Source organism: Chiloscyllium plagiosum, chromosome 39 (genome assembly GCF_004010195.1).
Source record: "Chiloscyllium plagiosum isolate BGI_BamShark_2017 chromosome 39, ASM401019v2, whole genome shotgun sequence".
Classification (NCBI taxonomy): Eukaryota; Metazoa; Chordata; class Chondrichthyes; order Orectolobiformes; family Hemiscylliidae; genus Chiloscyllium; species Chiloscyllium plagiosum.
In genome coordinates, this window is record NC_057748.1 from 9,172,149 (window position 1) to 9,193,204 (window position 21,056).

A 21,056-nucleotide genomic window follows, 5' to 3' on the forward strand; every position below is an offset into this window, starting at 1 on the left:
AACGAGTTGTGAGTTCATGGAATGCCCTGCCAGTAGCCGTGGTGGACTCTCCCTCATTATGGGCATTTAAGCGGGCATTGGATAGGCATATGGAGGATAGTGGGCTAGTGTAGGTTAGGTGGGCTTGGATCGGCGCAACATCGAGGGCCAAAGGGCCTGTACTGCGCTGTATTCTTCTATGTTCTATGCCTGAAGTAAATTGCTTTGTTGTCCTTGGTGGCAGGACATGGATGGGTCTGTGCACCCTGTGCACAACAAAGGAGACCAAATGAAGAATCTTTTTACATTCTGTAAAAAGAATATTTTGTCATATGATAGTGTAATGATCAAACATGATACCTTATTTTATTCACTTTTTTTTCTCAGTGACAGATATCAGTATTTTGAGCATGGTGTCAAAAGTGGTTGGCACTCAGATTGTAGGTTATATCAGCACATCATCTGGAATCAAACGGCTTTTACTGGAAGGATTCCACTCGACTGATATTTCCAAGAAATCAATTGCGATGGAACACTACAGATCCTTAGGTAACACCTTATTACAGGGTAAGGCATACTGAATGGTTCTAAAGACCATCCTGTAAACCTGGAAATCATTTTTATTTCTCTACACGTGAAGGTCAGTTTTCTGGAGTACTGATCCATTGACAAAATTGCTTCCAGTTCAGTTGGCACATTTCATATAAAGCAGAAGTTTAGCATGTATAGAAGCAGAAAGGGAGAAATTAGATTTTTAGATTTATTTTCATGCAAGTAGGTAAAGGGGCTGATTCATCTTATAAAATTTAAAAGGTTCTTGACAAAGAAAAATACAAAAAAAACCATAAGACATAGGAGACTAGGTCATTTGGCCCATCAAGTCTGCTCCGCCATACAGTCATGGCTGATAAGTTTCTCAACCCCATTCTCCCGCATTCTTCCCATTAACCTTAATGCCCCTCACAGTCAAAAACCTATCTATTTCTGTCTTAAATATACTTAATGAATAGCAAAAAAGGAGCAAAATGGCACAATAATGTGTAATTCCAGTCTGGGATTAGCTGTGACAGAAACAAATAGACAAAACTTTCTCCCGTATTTAGATTAACATGATTTCGTAATATATAACTGCAGATGGTTAAATTAACAGGTTATTTGATAGTTGGTTGTTGAGGATGCATCAGACCTCAGCCCAATTCAGCTCTCACAACATATGCACAGACAATTGACAGGGGGTTACATCAATTTCAAACAGAATTCTTGGCCTTTTATTCCAACTCTGGATTTTGAGTGTAATTATCAGAAAAAATAATTATATACTATGAGTAATAACTTCAGAAAGATCGCTAGATACCAGTTAGGAATGTGGACCTGGTCTGAACTTTCCTAATCTCGGGATGTAGAGTTTAAAGGAGAGTCATTTGTAGAATTGCATAGAATTTACAGCACAGACTAAGGGCATTTGGCCCAATAGGTCCATGTTGGTGTTTTTGCTTCACATCAGCTTCTTCCTAATATCTAGTTTGTCTCACCCCGCAAAGTCAGAATCTTTTGCCCTGACACATGGTGTGTTTGGAGGTGGGATAGCAGTTTGCTATTTTCCCACATACACTCCAATTAAATAAGGGATTGGAAGATTAGCTGTTGAGCTTCACAGTTTCCCACTAAATGAGGCATGTAAAGTGGACACTTGGTGCTCACTTAAGGGTCTCATCCCCGAATGCTGGTACTGACCCAGTTTCGGGAAGCTCTGTCACTAGATGGTGTGCATGACAAGTAAACCTGTAGAGGCCTGCCTGTTATGTCCCAGAAATGGCTGATTGAGAGATCCATTATTGGGAAAATGGAAGATCACTAAAAACTGCATCCATGTCCTTGTTGCCAAGCCTCCCTTAGACCTATCTACCCTGCATCCCAAACTCCACAAAACCCATCCCATCACTACATGCCTGTGGCATGGGTTGCATCTCCATCCTGGGCCTTTGGTGGATGTCATTCATCATTTCTGCTGTGGCACTGCTGAACAACATATCTGTTGGCTTTTGACTGGCCAGCAACTCTCGATGGTCAAGACCTCCACCTCTGGATTCTGGGTCCTGGGTAAAGGCCTGCCGCTGACTTCTCCACTGCTTGCATTGACTCATGGTTTGATGGACCTACCCCAAAGGAGACAACATGAATCTCTTGCCAGCTGTCTAACAGCTGATGAGATCTGTTGCACCCACATCTGCCCATAGTCTGCACTATTTTCTACCTCCTGTAGGTAGCTAGCTTACCTTAATTGATTGTCTGATGTTTATCTCAATTATGTGGTAATGAATTTCACATTCTCTCCAGTATAAGTAAAGATTTTCCTGAATTCCTTACTGTATTTATTAGTGACTATTTTATATTTGTGACTGCCCTTGGACTCCCCTACAAATGGAACCACCTTTATGTCTACTGAAACTTGTTCTTTATTGTAAAAACCTGTGTCAGGTCACCTCAGTCTTGTTTCTGGAGAAAAAAGTTTATTGTTGGTATCAGAGAATGATGACATCACATAATGAGACCCTATTCATCCTACACAGATCCCAGTGGCTCTCTGCAACAGCAATCCAGTTAATTTCATTCCACCATCTCTTTCCTATAAACTTGCATATGTGTTTTTAATCTTTTCGTTTTTATTCATTTCCCTTTTGAAAGCTGCAGTTAAAAATGCTTCCACTTCTAGGCAGTGCATTCTTGATCCTAACCACTTGCTGCATAAAAAAGTGTTTTCTCATGTCACCTTAGTTCTTTCTACCTGAAATCAGTGTCACATACTTCTCGATTCCTTCACAAAATGCAACAGCTTCTCTCTATCCTCTCTTGTGACTTTGAACGCCTTTACAAAATCTCTCAAACTTCTCTAAACAGAACAATTCCAGCTTCGTTAACCTATCTGCATCCTGTCCATTTTTTTTTCCTTTTACCAGGACCCTATTCCAGTTCTAGTGCTCTCCTTAATAAGTCATTGCAATTCTCCATCAGTTTCCTGTATACTGAGGCAAATACTCAATTCCTGCATTTACTGATGTGCCCTCGCCTCCATAGGCTGCTGCCCCTAATAATTCTTCTATATATAGGTGGCCTTCCTGATTTCCGTGATTTAATGAAGGAGGAGGTGCCAAGTGTAGCACTCAATAGCTTCTTCAACTGAGATAATCTAAACTATAAAAGGTTGAAAGTGGATTGGAATTATTGTTGTGCATTTTCAAACCAAGGACACAATCATATTGTGCATAGTGCAATTGCAATAGTAATTTTTGTTTTCTCCCATTCAGGCTTGCTGTTTAAAAGATGTACCCTTCTCTTACCCACTAAAGAGAGATTAAAATTTGTGCAAAATCAGTTATTAAAGGTAAGGCACCATGATTACAAAGGTTTTACTAATATAGTTTAAATGATAAATAATTGCTAATGTCAAACCTTAAAGCAATAGCAAAATCTAGATTATAATATTTCCAGACCAGAAAATACTATCCTTTGAATTGCATGGCAGTGCAAAACTTACACCCGCCTTGACAGTGTTGAATTTGCCAAATAACTCATAAAAGATTGAAAACATCCACATTGACTCTATGGATAAATACAGCTACCTCATTTATATAAATTAGGAATATTCCTGGTTCAAAAAACAAAATACAGTGAAACTAGTAAATTTATTTCACCTAAGAATCTTGCATCAGATGTCCCTTTATTTTCAAAATTGACATTTTGGCTGTACAATGGACTGTGTAAGCCACATATCTTAGGATTGACTGTTTTCCCTGACATTCCTTCTTTCTCAGCTTCACCTAATTGTGGAGCCCCGCCATTAGGATTTGATTTCTGTGTTGGGTGTCTTAAGTCATTGCCATCCTGAGGTCTTTTTCCATGAAAGGAGAGATGACCAAATCCTGGTATCTGGAGTTGACTGCTGTAGGGTTATAGTGCTTAGAAGATTATAGCCAAATTGGAGACATGTCTAAAACCCTTTCCTTTAGTGTGGTACAGTGCTGATGGGTAGGAATCTTCCAGGGGTCTGAACAACATGGGCTATTGCAGGATGTATGGTAGAATCAGACAAAAAGGTTAATGAGCACAGCTGGTCAGGCAGCATCTAAGGAGCAGGAGAGTCGACGTTTCGAGCATAAGCTCATCCTTGAAATGTCGACTGTCCTCCTCCTCCTCAGATGCTGCTTGCCTGGCTGTGCTTTTCCAGCACTACACTTTTTGATTCTGATCTCCAGCATCTGCAGTCCTCACTTTCTCCAAGAAGTCTCATGAGGTTGGGAGCAACTTGGGCCATCATTTATGCTTTTCGCATGCTGTGGTGAACCAAGCAGTGGCAAGTTGCCAGTTAAATATTGAAATTTAAGATTGGAGCAGGAATAGGCCATTCGACCCCTCAAGCCATTCATTATAATCATGGCTTCTTATTGAAAACACACATGTTATGGCCTCAGCCACTTTCTGTAGAGTGAATTCCACAGACTCACCACACTCTACATGAAGACATTTCTCTTCATCTCAGTCTTAAAAAGTTTGCCCCCTTATCCTTAAACTACGACCCCTAAACTCTCCCACCATTCGGAACATCCTCCCTGTGTCTAACCTGTCTAGTCCTGTTAGAATTTTATGGGTCTCCATGCGACATCCCTCATTCTCCTGAACTCTAGTGATTACAATCCTAACTGACTCAATCTCTTCTCATACCTCAGTCTTGTTGACCCAAGAATCAATTTGAAAATCTTTTGCAGCACTCTCTCCATATCAAGAACATCCTTCCTTAGATTAGGAGACCAAAACTGCATACAATAGTTTAGGTGTAGTCTCACCAATGCCTTGTATAATTGCAGTGAGATAGCCTTGTTCCTATCCTCAAATCCTCTTGCTATAAAGGCCAGCATACAATTTGCTTTCTTTACCGCTTTCAGCTCCTGTGCCTTCACTTTCAGCAACTGGTGCATAAAGACATGCAGGTCTTGTTGAACATTCCCTCTCTCAATTTATAGCCATTCAAATAATAATCTATCTTTCTAAGATTACTGCCAAAGTGGATAACCGCACATTTATCTACGTTAAACTGCATTTGCTATGCATTCACCCACTCACTCATCCTGTCCAAATTACATTGGAACATCTCTGTATCCTCCTCACAGTTCACCCTTCCACCCAGCTTTGTCTTATCTGCAAATTTTGAGATATTACATTTAATTCTCTTATCTAAATTATTACAATATATTGTGAATAGTTGGAGGTCCTAAAACCAAGCACTGTAGTACTCCACTGGTCCCTACCTGCCATTCAGAAAAGACCCGTTTATTCCGACTCTTTGTTTCAAGCTTGTTAACCAATTTTCTATCCATAAGGGGTGTTATTCTTTGTGAAACAACTTGTTGACAACCTAACTCACATCACTAATATTCAGCTTTTTATCTTACCAAACCCACCAAACAAACTAGAAAACTTGACATGAAAACTAGATGGATTTCATGTACCTGGTGGATTCAGCTCACCGCTTGCTCCAAGCAATCACCATGTTGTGTCTCAACAAGCAGCATTTCAGAGCATGATCCACAGTTACCAGCTACATCATATCATGATTAATATTTGGCATCCGGTATCTACCACCTCCCCATAATCTTCATGGCATCGTGCGATACACTAGCAAGGCATTCTGGAAGCAGAGATCATGGCGCACTGGCTACCACTGTCTGCAGCAGGGACACTTTATGGACAGGTACCCAGTTCACAGATTGGACCAGGCTACATCTTGACTCTGCTTGATTGCTCTGTAAACATTTGTTCACTTAGTCCCTACCTGCCTCCTTGCACTATGCTTTACTATAGCAATTAGTGCAGTGACACAATCAAACACCCTTGCCTTGCTCAGTAAAGGGCTGGGTGTGTTGCTGTACAGCAATGTGCTATGTTAATCTCCCACTTGTATTGTGCGCCATCAGTTTACAAGGCAAACACAGTGCATGTGCTGCAAGCAAGTAGTCATGTCTTAAAGTCTTAGGGGAGTAGTCTTCACCGATGTTCATGGAAACACCAATCATTTAGGGGTCCTGGCAGACTAAGTCAGGGCAGCCTCCAGTATCCACCTAGAGGACTAATCATGGTAAAATGTCTGCTCCGGTCAAGGAGTCAGTGACTCTGCAGTCCAGAGAGTGAATCATGATCAGTTCTGTAGCTCCATAGTGGTCAGTTTGGGAAGGTAGGACTGACATAGGTGGGGAAATGGACACCCTCTAGTTGCGAGTCTGGGCACTCCATGTCTTGGGCTGTTGGTTAGGTTGCTTAGTATCTTGGCTGATATGAGTGTAGGAGGTCTGATGTTTCTGATGAGGCTTTGATACTTTTGACCTGCGAGGCTTGAGAGGTGGCTTCTGGGTTTCTCCACAGAGTTCACAAAGATCTGGCTGTAGTTGTAAGACTTGCGAGAGAATAGTTTTAACCAGACCTAATGAGTATTCCAGCATTTTCTGTTTTAAATTCAGCACGTATATCTGGTTCTATAAGCTAATTCAAAAGCAAACAATGGGAAAAGTATTAATATGAGCTAAACATATTGAAAATTCAGTGCTGTTTTCAGATTCTGTGAGCAATCTTTTATTTAGATATGTTTAAGCAGAATTCTTACAATAACTAATGTTAAATATCTGTTTGGAAAAAAATGAAATGTGCCAATTATATGAATGGTTTTCACATTTTTTGGTCTTCATTGTAACTGTATAGATCCTAAATGAATAGTACAGTTTGCCAGTAATATACTATGTTAATTATCTTTGAAAGGAACTTTTTAAAAAAAGTCTTAAGTGCTATTGGCCCCCCAAACCAGGGTATCAGTTTCTATAAATTGCTTAGGACTCTGATTTGTGTGGTGGAAGTAAGCTCATAATTGAAGCAAGATGGGACTCTGACTGTCCATATCAAAAAAAGTGTTAAAAGGGGATCAGAGCAGTACACAACTCCCTTACTAACCTATGGGGGACTTGGTGTTTTCTCCAGCTTTGCACAAGTTTTGAGTTTTAATTTCTGAAGAAATGTTACTCTGAAGCTCCATGTGCCCTCTTACGTTCAAAAGAAAGGTTACAAGGCATTTTCTACCGAAAAGCTACCTGTTTGTCTTTAACGATATTAAAGTCTAACCAATATTGATAAAATAGATTGTCTGGCTTTTATCTCAATGCTATCAGTGAAATCTTGCTGCTTCAAATTGGCTACTGTGCTTCTTGCATTACAGTAGTGACTGCGCATAAAAAATATTTTTTTGACTGTAATATGCTTTGGACATCTAAGTCCATAAAGGGCATTGTATAAATATGAATTTATTCTTCTGATTCAACCCTATCGAAAATTTGAACGTTGATTTTGCTTTCATTGCCCAATAACCAAGATTCGTCTTTGGGATGAATGACTGCAATTATAGATACGAAAGACATGGTAACATCTTGTTCATTGAATACTGTCTCATTGGCATCAAATCATCAAAGTTCTCAAATACATCTTGGAGAATTCACTTAAGATATGGAAAGCCCTCAGATCTTTTGAAATGAAACTCAAGAAAGCTGTCAAAAGGCATTATTGAAACCCTCAAATGCATCACTTGGCATTGAATACGATCAGCAACGAATGCATTTTTAAAAGGCAAAAAACAAGGAAATCATTAATGCAAATAACTAACTTACTTTTCCATATAGTGCAAAAAAGTCAACATAGCGCAAAACCAATAAAACTGTAAAAATCTGTACAAACCACCAATTATGTAAACCATAAAAATACACAAACATAGGAACTATAAAAACAATAATAAATCAAAAACTACAAATAAACTATATAAATGGAGATAACAAAGTAAAGCTTCCAGATAATTAAAGCTATGAGACTCATAGGAACTATTCAACCTCAAATACCATCAGTTATTAACAGTGACGTCTTCAATTATGTGACTGAAATTTGCTGACTGTATTGTATGGTGGGCAATCATCTTGTAGTAATAGTTGACGGTGTGGTTGAGCACTGACTATCTCATCCTTATTTTATATGGTGCTATCTCATGAACCCTACAAAGATAACAGGTTTCATTGTTTGGTTAACTTAGAAGAGATGACAGCTAGTCTGTGAATGTAAGCAGATGAAAGGGGTCTGAAGTATTTTACTGCAAGTTCCAGGTTGGCTGTATTTTATGGTGTATAGGGCAATTAGAATGATGAGACCAACTGTCCTTAGGTGAAAAAATTCATTTATGATTGACAAAAGGTTATTTCCGCAGTTTCTTGGAATTGAGTTGAATGACTGCTCCTGTTGGTGCCTTTCAGCTAGTGATAATTGAAATATCACATCTTTTTATTTGTTCCATGAACTGTATCTTTTGTCAGATCTCCTTCCCCAATCCTATTGGTGGTATCCTCGTTGTGTGGAGGTTCCCTTTGCACGCTGGGATACCACCTTCCACGTCCCAATGATGGTTCTGAGCTTCAGGATACCTGTCCTGCTGGGTGCTTTCTTGATGCAAACATAGTTCTCTAGGATAGCAAGAATTTCATGCAGGAATTGCTGCTTTGCAGGAATGGTAAATACAGTGGAGAAAGTCTCTGTTGACCTTGAGTGAGACCAGGAGTGCAGAAACTATTCAAGTGCAGCATGAAGTAAAGTTCCTTACCTAGTTTTGCATTCAATGAGTTTGACTTGGCCGCATTGTTCCTTTCATCACAAAACATCTCCAGTTCAGTATCAGACTTTCTAATTTGCTCCATGAGTCAGTCAGGCTAGATGTGTTTCAATGTCTGCCAAGAGTTGAACAAAGTTTACCCAGCCCAATGTGATAATTCTGCTTTGGCGCTAGTAGAGCTAGGTATGTTAGTGTGGAATTGAAAATGTTATTGCATTGCACTTGCCCTTAAGCAGCCCTGAGGATTCATCTGGGAAATGGTCAGCATTTGGCCTTGAGGAGTTGGCCAGAGGGCTCCTGATTATCATTGGCTGCTGCATTATTTTGTTTGGGGTCGCTGATGCTACTGTCTTAGCTATAGACTCATGACCACTTGCCTCCTACTGCTGGCTGCCTGAGGTGTTAATGTGCCGTCACGGGTACCTATGTTGGGCCTAGAGGTGGAAATGGTCAGAGTGCTTACTGTTTTCTCTTGTGTTGGAAAGTTCTTCAAGATTTCCTTACACATAATTCGGGTTTGATTGTGGTGATCCTGCCCGCCATGCCCAAGCGGCTCCTGATGTCTGAAATTGCGGCTTGCAACTGCTGCCTTGTCCTAACACTCAGCACTTCATTGCCAAAATCACATTCACTGCTGGCTCCAACTGACTTGCAAATGCCAACATTTCCCTTTCATATGGTTCCAGCATTTGCTACTGATTGGAATGAATCTTGCCAGCAGCGCCTCTCTGCAACATCCCAGGGTCATGGGTTCTCCAAGGTTCTCCTGTTGGAGTATGTACTTTTATAAACTGCAGGTGAGACCAGCAGGTACAGGGAGGACCTAGGGAGTTCAGAACAGGGTGGCAATGAGAACAAAGGGGCTGCCTAATTTCTCTATCCAAGAAGTTCAGAAAACAAGATAAAAGGCTGAAAATCTATCAAGAATTGGATTTTATTTTTTGATTTTTAAAAAAAATCAAATTTCAATCTAACTTCAAACTTGTTATGTGGGCTTAGTTAACTCATTTGGTCCAGTTATGTCCAAAGGCAAGCCAAGTGGCTTTTGTCACCTGTATTTTAGACTTGAAGGTTCGCTTTCTGCAACAAGGTGGTGAATCTCCAAAGTACAAGAGGCTTAATGAAGATCAGAACCATCACTGGAATGTGGATTAATGGCCATGCTCTTGATTCTGGTTGGTCCACCAGTAATATAGATGAAGGGAATCTACATGAACATGAAGTCTCACTAAATTCATGTCAACAAGTTGGCTGTGACTTTGTTGTACTGAGCCCTGGCATGACTTTGCCTGTGTATTGGCTAACCACTGAGCTACGAAATGCCAAGGGGGAATTCATTGAAGATATGATTCCTCACATTGCAAACCAGATACCATTAGGTGCTGTGCTGGTCTGCCTCCTGATGAAATGGAAGTGAACCGAGACGGTGACGCCGATTGCCCACTGGCGGAAAAATCTTATTCTTTATGACCTTTGATGTTATGATTAGATTACACTCACTCGTGCCCATAACTGGTATTCTGATGGATTTACTTGTGCTAGGCAAGACACAGTTGGATTTCTCTCCTCAAATCCCCAGCAGGGAAACAGTTACAATGCAGGAGTGCATGCTTCACGGGGAAGAGATGAATTCCACAACTAAGCTAGCTTCTGGATCTGGTAAAGATTCAGTTTTAAAATAACCTGCGTAATTGTTTAATTTTGTTGTCTACTCCTTGAAACACTGCCCTGAAGAGTCATAGTATCAGAGGTGAAGCGGCACCTTTGGATAGAGGGTCTCCTTGCAGCCAACTTTCAAAGGTACTTTGAAATGAAAGACAGTGGAAAGACTGTTCCGAGCAAAATACAAGATGCTGAGCACAATGTAAGGCTGTCACCATATACTGGTTTGCTGCCATTTACTTAAGTTAAAATCACTCCATATTTGGTTTGTGATCACAGTACAGCATATCTGGTAAGAAGGTGTGCCATTGAACTGGAAAGCATATTGCAAGTAATTTATGGAGCACAAGATTTTGTTCTTGAGTACAGTATCTGCCGATTTGACCATGACTCCGACAGAAACATTGCTGTTGATGATCTATACAATTTCTCTTCAGCATGTGTTCATGTGCTTACACTCAGCCATTTCTTTTGCAGTAGTCAACACTGAAGATGACTTCAGTGGAATATGAGACAACTCCCCTTTCCTTGAAGAGGAACTGGATCCAGCAGATGGAGGTTTTCCTAATAACGCATTTGCTGAAGACACCCTGCCTGTCTATGCACGTGCTCCTGCATACAGTTGTGGAAAGTGCATTTTTAAAATTAACCATTGCATTCAAGCACAAATTTTCTGGGGAACGTATTGGTGATTTGTCTTATTAAAGCTCCTTGAATCTTGCACACATTTGCAGTACATTTCTGAACCTGTTATGGAACCATTTATAGAGTCATACAGCATGGAAATACTCACTGGACTGAAACCTCTGCTTATGTTTCATAGGTTTTGTGATCATTATAACATTATATTTAGATGACCACAGTGTTATTAGTCAATGCACAAATCTTAGCTGTGAGAAGGTGATAAAGGAGAGCACCTGCCATTCTTTTTATTGAAGTTCCAGCTGAACAACTGCTGCAGGACCTATTTCAGGGGACCCATTTTCCTAAGGAGCTCCTGCATAGGTTAACTGCTAGGAGGAAAGAAAACACTCAACTGCTGTAAGTGATATTTTTGATGGCACTCTATATGAGCAACATTTCCAGCCTGGGGAATTCTTGTCCAATCTTAATCACATTTCTTACCTGTGGTACGTTGATGGGGGACAGCTCTACAAGTCTAGCAGAAACCTTATTGGAAATTACTTCTGTTATGAATGGACTCTCTAGTGCTAAGAGAATGACCTGGTCAATGTCATTCTTGACAGTTTCATGAAAGAAAACAATGTGTTAATTCTCACCAGAAGCTGGTAGGGATCATACCGGGTAATTCCAATTGATCCTGACAGTGTTGATTGACTTTGCAGGAATCACTGGTAAATCTTTCAATCTGCAATTGCAGGCATTCTACCAGCACCACCTTTTTCTAGTAATAAGTGTTTATATACAAAGCAGAGAGTGGATAGAAAATGTTGAACTTCTGCAGTATCAATGGGTGAGCATTCACTGCTGTACAGTCCTATAAATTATCTTTTCCTTTAATAAATAAATGAATATAAATGTGCATCAGTTATTATATTCAGTTGACATAGTTAAGGCTTTGGGACCACTTTAGGTCAAAACTGGTTTTCTTTCAAATAGCCTATTGGAAAGTTGCTGAAATTTGTCCATTTAGTTAACAAGCCTGTGATGCAGATTACAAATGCTGTAATTTCTATGATTAGAATTCCTAAATTTGGTATGAGATTGCCCCTTGATTTTAAGATGTATCTTCTACAATCACTTGCACAATTCAAGTGTCAAAGTGGTAATGCTATTGCGTGCCATTGCAGAGGATATCTATGACATTAATAAATCAGAAGGAAAATCTATCTCATGGAAAGTGGAGGGTTGGTGCCAAAAACCCTATTCTCTATCTCCATACCAAAATCCGTGGCTTGCTAATGTCTGGTTTTTGATTGTCCTTAGAGAAGAGTATGATTTCATCAATTGTTTATTTGGAAAGATGGAAACTTTTCCTGTATGGAATTATTTCTGAAATATACATGCTGCTCAAGACTCAGTACCCGAGATTGTAACTGTGGTTGTGTAAGTGTTGCTGTGGGGAGGAGATTACCTGTTGCATGATGTTCAGATGATAAATATTGTAATGAACCTTAACAGGTATTACTTCAGAGTTGTGTTTGGTGTGAAATCTGCTCAGCTTGCAGCAATGTCTATTCACAAAAGATGTTTATCTGTTTATCAGCGTTGTCGTAGTCAGGGACAATGTTAGTCTTAGCATGGCCAGCGACAACTTTCTGGATCTTTTAAGTTGTATTTTTGCCCCTTTAACCATGTTAAAATGATTAAAAACGTATCAAGGCAGCTGGCCTCACTAAATTCTGTACAGCTATCAAACATCCATCTTGAAATTGTCACCTTAAATATGAAGAAGAAGCCGCAAGAAATGCCAAAACCAAAAACAGAAATTGCTGAAAATGCTCAGCGGGTCTGGCAGCATCTTGAAGAGAACTCCGAGTTAACGTTTCGGGTCGAGTGACGCTTCCTCAGAACAAAAATATCAGTTTGTTTGACCTTTCAGACCTTGCCGTGTTTTAATACTGATTTCACTCATTTAGTTTTCTTCTGAATATATCTGTTTGTGTATCATGTTTATTTTTAAATGAGTTTGAAGTGTTACTTAATGTATATAACCAACTTATTTTCTAAGTGGGTGCTGCACTGAACCTTTTCTCCTATAATGTACTTGGGTAAATCAAATATTTTAGTTATCCCATACTCTGTGTTGTAATATTGTGACCATCACTATAATGTAATCCAGTATTGACTCTTAAAATAAAATGTTATTAAATAATCATCGGTCGCTGTTGGCTGTCACATAATGACTCAATGACTCAAAAAGAAACAAAATACTCTAGAATTTAAAAGACCCAGCTACTTCTCCTGAAGGTCTAGGAAAATGGTAAAGGTTGTATGCCGTACTGCATTGTGACTTTATCAAATTTTCTCATTCAGTCACCGGTTGGTGGGCATCCGGGTTCATTTCCTGCCTCAGGCAACTGTCTGTGTGGAGTTTGCACTTCCTCCCCATGTCTGCGTGAGTTTCCTCCAGGTGCTCTGGTTTCCTCCCACAATCCAAAGGTGTGCTGGTCAGGTGAATTGGCCATGTTAAGATTGCCCGTAGTTCAGGGATGTATAGTTTAGGTGTTTTGTCTAGGGTAAATATAGGGGAATGGGTCTGGGTGGGTTACTCTGTGCAGGGTCGGTGTGGACTTATTGGGCCAAAGGGCCTGTTTGCACACTGTAGGGATTCTATATCACCAGCAGCATTGAAGGAAACAAAATGCCAGTAACCTCCAAATACTTGAATGCTATGATATATTTAATGCTAATTAATTACAATTATGTCTGTTGATAACCACTAGTGATGTTAACTTGTAGGTCTTCAGTGCAACTGATAGCTAAAAGATTGCTAATGAGTTCAAGTGAAGCCTGAAATCTTGCTTTTAGTACCAATTGAAAGCAGTCCAGAATGAAGAATATCAACAATTTCTGGTAGGGAGGTCATGTAACTGAAAGCTGTGACTACAAATCTCACCCCACTTCAGTTCCTTACGTACATAAGAGTATTTGTTTGATTTCTTTTTTATTGCTAATCAAAAATCTTCCCTCTTAATCCATTGAATCCTACAGGCTATTTAATCTTCATTTATGTGGTTAGCTCTGCTTCATGCGTGGCCCACCTTTCTTTGTCCCCTTGACTCTCCAGGCTGTAATCACAAAACCTCCTTTCCAGAAAATCTTTTGTACACCACTAGCACAATCTGAGCAGACCCTTTCCAAAATCCCACCCATTTCATCTGATGGTACATCATTCATACTGAATATGTTTTTGCCCATTACATGGACAGAAAATCAAAGGCCGTGGGACTGATTTCCTGATCAATACACTCTTCCCATTCAGTCATCTTATTTGCTTTGCGTTATTCAAGGGTTTTTTTAATACATTAACTGAATGTATCTCTCATGTATTAGTTATCTTTTATGTGAAGAAGAATGTCCTGATATCAGTCCGAAATCTACATTTTGCTAATTTGAATATCTGACCTATCTCACAAGTTAATTTAGAATAATATTTCTAAATTATATTCTCAATTCTCTTATTCTGTACTTCTGAAGTCCAACAAGGAATCCAGGGGAAACTTCTTTATTTAGAGAGTGGTGACAATGTGGAACTTGCTATGACATAGAGTAATTGAAACGAGTAGCTTGAAGGAGAAGCTAAAGTAAGTTCATGAGCGAGAAGGGAATAGAAGAATGTACCATGTGGCTGGGTGCAATGGAGAGAGAAAATGGTGTGAAGCATAAATACAGGATTGGACTTGTTGGGTTAAATGATATGATTAAGATGCAAATTCTGTATGATCACCTCTCAGTTACTTCTTCTCATGGCTGAAGAACTTGAATGTTTGCAGTTATAAATACCTAAAATTAAAACTGAAAATTCACCAGGGGCTGATCAGCATCTGAAAGAAAAATAATTTGATGTTTCAGTGTGGGTTGTTATCTGGAGTGATGATCAGTAACGCAGAATGGCCAGCACACATGCTTAGATATTGCCAGTGACATCACCCAGCTGATGCAAGACAAGCTACAGGAAGTGTCTGCGATCACCAATATGCCATTGTTTACCATGCACGATGACACCGTCATCATGCATATGCCACTGTTGTAGAACTAGGGGAGCAATATAAAGGTTGATACCTGGTGGAATGAAGGTCAGCATTGGGAGAGGGAGCAGGTGGGAGGCCTGCACTAAGAACAGGATGGGGAAGACCTGTGCCAATATCCTTTTTGTCTCTGAGTGAGAGGAATGCTGAAAGAAAATGTGAAGCTGCAGGGAAGTGGGAGAGAGAAGGGTTTGCTAGAATAAAGTGAAACCCCCTTCTTGTGTAGGCAACTCTAATTTACATCTTGCCATTTTTAGACAAGTAGCTGCAGCCACTTGGGAAAGTCCTTTCTCTGTCTGCTTTTTGCACTAACTAGAGGATGTGTTCACAGGAAATTCAACCTTTATTATCAGAATTGGCAATGTTGAAAGGGCCCTCTCAGAATATTATCCTGGCTGTTTTGTTCCGATATGCTCTGCTGCTCTGTCAATATTTTTGAAGGTGTCTTTTATTTTTTCTCCTCGTCAGAATCCATGCTTCAGGATGGGTGGCTGTAGTATGCTGATACAATGTTCAGGATTTGCTTGTTTTGGGCTGTTATTACAGGTAAGATGCAGGCTGTCATAAGTAATGATGTCACATTAAGATTTTTAGTGAAAGTTTAATGTTTAAAAAAGTTGTGATGATTGGTTTCAATTCTACAGTCATTCTTGCTATATTTTCCCAATTTGTTGACTATTGTTTATTCACCCTTATTTTCACTGTTTTCGATACTGTTGGGGGAGGATTGCCTCTCAGGAGAATGGAACAACAACCACGTTGGTGGCACCACAGTTGGCTATGCTGCACAGCAGGAGAGGGAAAAGACTAGGAGAGTTTTAGTGATGGGAGACTCCATTGTCAGGAGAACTGATAGACAGTTGTGGCAGCAAAAGAGTCTCTTAAATAGTATGTTGCCTCCCTGATGCCAGGGTCGGGGATGTCTCAGAGTGGCTTCAGGGCATTCTGAAGGGAGAGGGTCAACAGCTGGCTGTCGAGATACATATTGGAACCAATTACGTAGATAAAATTTGAAATGAGATCTACAGCAGGAATTTAAAGAGTTAGGTGGGAGATTAAAGAGGAAGACGACTAAAGTTCCACTTGAACATGCTATTGAGTATAGGAACAGGAAGATAGGTCAGATGAATATGTGGCTGAAGATTTGGCATAGGAGGGAGGGCTTTAGATTTTTGGATCATTGGGCCAACTTCTACAAGCTGGGTGGATTGCACCTGAATCGGAATGGATCAAATATTCTTTCTGGGAGGTTTGTATGTGCTATTGGAGAGGATTTGATGGGGTTGGACACACAAAGTAGATGTAAAGTCAGGAGCAAGATTCAGTCAGACAAAATGCTAGGACTTGAGCAGGTTGAGCCATATGGGAGATCTAGAAAACAAAATTGTATCTATTTTAATGCAAGGAGTGTGAGTAGTATGTCAAATGAACTTAGAACATTGATCAGCATGTAGGAGAATGATTTTGGATTGGCAGCTCAACATTCCAGGGCATATAAGTTTCCTTTATCAATAATGCAATGCGGTAGGGCATTGCATTATTGATAAAGGAAACCATCACTGCGCTAATGAGGAAGAACTTCCCAGAAGGCTCTTCAAATGAGGCCATTTGGTCGAGCTCAGAAATATAAAAAAAAATTATCTTGCTGGGATTATACTACAGGCCTTCGTCAACAGTCAGAGGGAAGTAGTGAAGCGGAAGTATACGAAAATCCCAGAAAGGTGAGAGAAGCAGAGTTTTAGTTGCAGGGGATTTCAACTTTGCTAACGTTATCTGGGATCGCCTTAATGTGAAAGGATTAGACATGGTGGAATTTTTAAAGTGCATCCAGGAGAGCATTTATGGCAATATATAGATAGTCCTAAAAGAGATGGGCAGTGTTAGACCTAATCCTTGGGAATGAAACTGGTCAAGTGGTTGTAGTTTCAGTGTGTGAACATTTGGAGGGTAATGACCGTAACTCTGTAAGTTTCAAAGTTATTGTGGACAGGAATAAGGATAGTGCAGAGATTATGTGCTTAAACTGAGGGGGGAGATGGGGGGGTGGGGGGTAGCAGGCTGATTTCAATATCACTAGATAAGATCTGGCAAACGTAGACTGAGAGCAGCTACTTGCAGGGAAGTCTTCATTTGGAAAGTGGGAGTCTTTTAAAAGTAGTATGGAGAGAATTCAAGGTCAGCAACTTCCTCTCAGAGTGAAGGGTAAGGGCACCATGTCCAAGGAATGCTGAACGTCAAGGGATATTGAGAGTTTGATAAAGAAAAAGAAGAAAGCATATATCAGGTACAGTGCATTAAAAACAAGACCCTTCAAAAATATACAGATTGTCAGAGGCTACTTAAAAAGGAAATTAGGAGGGCAAAGAAGCGCCAAAAATATCTTTGACAGATGGGATCAAGGAAAACGCCAATGCTTTTTATAAATGTGTTAAAAGTAAGAGGCTTATCAGGTAAAGAGTGGGACCTGATAGAGACCAAAGGGAAAATCTCTGCGTGGAGCCAATGGATGTAGGTGAGGCCTTAAATGAATACTTCTCATCTGTATTCAACAGTATCAGCATACCATTCTTGCCTATGCTGCACATAAATCCAAATAAATCTGAAGAGCAGGCACCATCATGTAAGAGCTGATGAGTACCCACTGTGAATTATTGTGGATCTCACACTATGAATAGGATTTCAAATGTTTCATTGAGGCAAACCCATACTTGGGGAACTCTATAATCACCATTAAAAAAACTCCTAAAGGTAATACTGGAAACTTTGATGTTCAGCTGAAGTGAATCATAATGAGGACCAAGCTTACATTGTCACTACTCTTTTGGACAGTCAGTAACGGAGCCTACCTGAATGGCTGGATATTCTTGGGCTCTGTTTAATGATACAGTTATTTATTTTTATACTTGTAATCATTTTTTTGTGTTTCTAATGATGTGGTTAATCTACATAGAAACAATTGAAGTTGTGTGTCAGTAGTCAGTAACGGAGCCTACCTGAATGGCTGGATATTCTTGGGCTCTGTTTAATGATACAGTTATTTATTTTTATACTTGTAATCATTTTTTTGTGTTTCTAATGATGTGGTTAATCTACATAGAAACAATTGAAGTTGTGTGTCAGTAGAAAGCCCATTGTTCTTTAAGTAATATTTGTTCATAACTTTCTGTTTATTTGATTTTCATGTCTATTACTGTGGTGGGTATTCTTTCTAGTGAATGGAACACATTCTTACAAACTTTTTCTCCTCATACAATGTGCCTTGCGTTGCCCCTCTGTACCAGTTAATATTTTTCCATTCCCTGCCTGCAATGCATGTTATGTCCTCCCCAACCTTTACATTAGGATTGAATTGCAGCATTTTTGTTTTGATTTTTTTTCCTATTAGTACATACATGAGGATGTGATTTGAGTGGAAGAGGAAATTGGAAGGACAGTAAACCTACCAGTTTCAGTTCATCCTCTTAGATAATTAGAGATTCTTGCTTGGAGAACTAATCCTTCATCTCTATTGCAAAATCAGGAGAGTTCTGATAGATTAAAAAAAGCAATAATGTAAATTAAGGGTAGAAAAAAGTAAACTTACATTTGATTTACCTTGTAATATATTTTTTCTTCTGCCTTCCTGCAGACTCTTATAGCAGGCTGGGATGAACTGGAGTGCCATCGTGTGTTTAACTTCCTGAATGAAAATGCAAACTTGCCACGGAAAATGCAAAGTGTGGTATGCAGCAGACCAGGGAAAATTGGAGCTGAGAGAAATATTAGCGATATTACCATTACTAGCAACTTGCTTCACTGAACTTGTCATTCCAGCTCTGTCTTGTTATTTCATCACCTTTGCAACACTGGGCCCAGTAATTCTTTGCAGCCAGAAACTGCAGTGCAGTCATCAAGAGCAGACACTATTTAATGAAAAAATAATATGAACAGACATTGATTTTTTTTTTAAAAAATTATGTAACCTATTTTTCTAACCAACCTGTTCAGAGATGCTATAACACACTTCTGCAGCAATTGAAACTTGAACCTAAGTCCCTCGGGTTCAGGGATAGGGACACTGCCGCTAAGTCACAAGAGGGCCCATTGAGCAGCCATTGATGACTCAGTGAATAATTGCACTTTAGGTGTGGTGCTAAGCTATACAACAAAAAGGTCCCAGTTTAATTGCTATAGCATACTTGGTGAACTGACCTCCAGCTGGGCCAACACTTAACCTTCATCATTTTGGATTGTGCAGGAAAACAATCTGCCAGTGTTCCTGCCCTCAAACATTTTTCCAGTGATTCCATATAATGGTGCTAACAAGCTATTCCTACTTGCAAGGCTTACATTTGAAGAATTGCTACCTGGACAAAATTCCAAAAATTAACTGGCACCAATAATAAACATGTACATCAAGAAAAGAATATATCCATGCATGCAAAAATAATAGAATGAAAAGCTTAATATTTTGTAACTATTTGATTTTTGTTAAGGAGCCTGATAGCAATCTCCTTTTCTAAGAGGGATGTACAATCAAATAGTTTAGTTACAGTAGTAAAGTTCTGATAATAGTAAGCTCTTAATTTTCCAAGTGCAATATTTTGTTGATCATAGTAATCAAATTAAAACAAATGGATTCATAAGGTCTGAACAGAAATAGGTTATCATCGATGGTAATACAACTGGAATATAACAATGCTTAGGTAAGTTTTTTAAGTGTAGCACTTAATTTTGCCACCAGAGGCTGCTGCAGTGTTGTATAAAATTATTTAGTTTGTCAAGTGACATGAAAGTTTAAAGTCACTGTGCTGTCTCCTTTTTGAGGGAATAACCTATCTGATCATATAACTACTTGGAAGAGTCTAAGCTGTGGGGTTCCTTAGAGCATTGGTGCACTGTGGAACTGGCCTGATCAGACTAATATTTGCATTCTTGTGATTTTTCACATGGTGAGTTCTCATCTCCGTCACACTGCTAATGGGTTAACAGCAGGATGTCAGTGAGTGGAGGTCAGATTTTTCTCTAAATAACAACCAGACAAACATAAAAGATCCTAAGGTACTATTTCAAAGAAAGTAGGAGTGTTCTCCCTGAAACTCTGGTCAAGATTTAACCCTCAAACAAACCCTAAAATTGGTCATTATCATATAACTGTGTGCAAATTGACTTCAACGTTTCTTACATTACTTTACTTCATAAAATATATAAAATGAGTGGTTAGAATTTAGAATGCATTGCCTGAATGTGTGGTGGTGCAGTTGTGACTTTCAAAAGCATAATTATCTGAATAGAAAAATCTTAAGAGACAACAAGGTAAGGTGTGGTCTAGTTGAATTGCTTTTGTGGACAATTGGTATGGACATGACTGGCTGAATGATAACCTCATGTGCTGTAACCATTCTGTGATTCAACGATACTTCATGGCTGTTAAGCATTTGTGATGCCTTGAAGTTGTGAAATTTGGATATAAATGCAAGTTTTTTTTTTACCACCAGAAATAATAATAGAAGAGAACTATTCTAGCCTAGGGAAGAGGAGGAAATTTATTATAGAGTCATAGAGATGTATAGCACAGAAACAGACCCTTCGGTCTAACTTGTCCATGCCAACCAGATATCCCAACCTAATCTAGTCCTATTTGCCAGCACTTGGCCTATATCCCTCTAAACCCTTCTTATTCATATACCCATCCAGATGCCTTTATAAATGTTGCAGTTGTACCAGCCTCCACCACTTCCTGTGGCAGCTCATTCCATACATGCACTAGTCTCTGCGTGAAAAAGTTGCCCCTTTGGTCCCTTTTATATCTTTCTCCTTTCACCCTAACCTATGCCCTGGACTTCCCCACCCAGGAAAAGATTTTGTCTATTTATCCTATCCATGCCCCTCATGATTTTATAAACCTCTATGAGGTCACCCCTCAGCCTCCGACACTGCAGGGAAAACAGCCCCAGCCCATTCAACCTCTGCCTATAGCTCAAATCCTCCAAACCTGGTAACATCCTTGTAAATCTTTTCTGAACCCTTTCAAGTTTCAC

The 21,056-nt window shown here is 39.5% G+C and overlaps 1 protein-coding gene across 3 annotated transcripts in view; it reads left to right on the forward strand.

Annotated features, from left to right (window-relative positions):
• LOC122542207 (F-box only protein 47-like) overlaps positions 1-21,056 on the forward strand; it is a 66,089-nt gene that overhangs the window by 14,071 nt on the left and 30,962 nt on the right. For 2 of the 3 annotated variants that reach the window (XM_043679686.1, XM_043679687.1), the window contains 4 exons: positions 367-546; positions 3,285-3,361; positions 15,505-15,582; positions 18,665-18,773. In XM_043679686.1, the coding sequence (XP_043535621.1) occupies positions 367-546; positions 3,285-3,361; positions 15,505-15,582; positions 18,665-18,773 (444 nt within the window). The remainder of the gene's footprint in view (positions 1-366; positions 547-3,284; positions 3,362-15,504; positions 15,583-18,664; positions 18,774-21,056) is intronic. The other variant, XM_043679688.1, reaches the window with a different exon arrangement.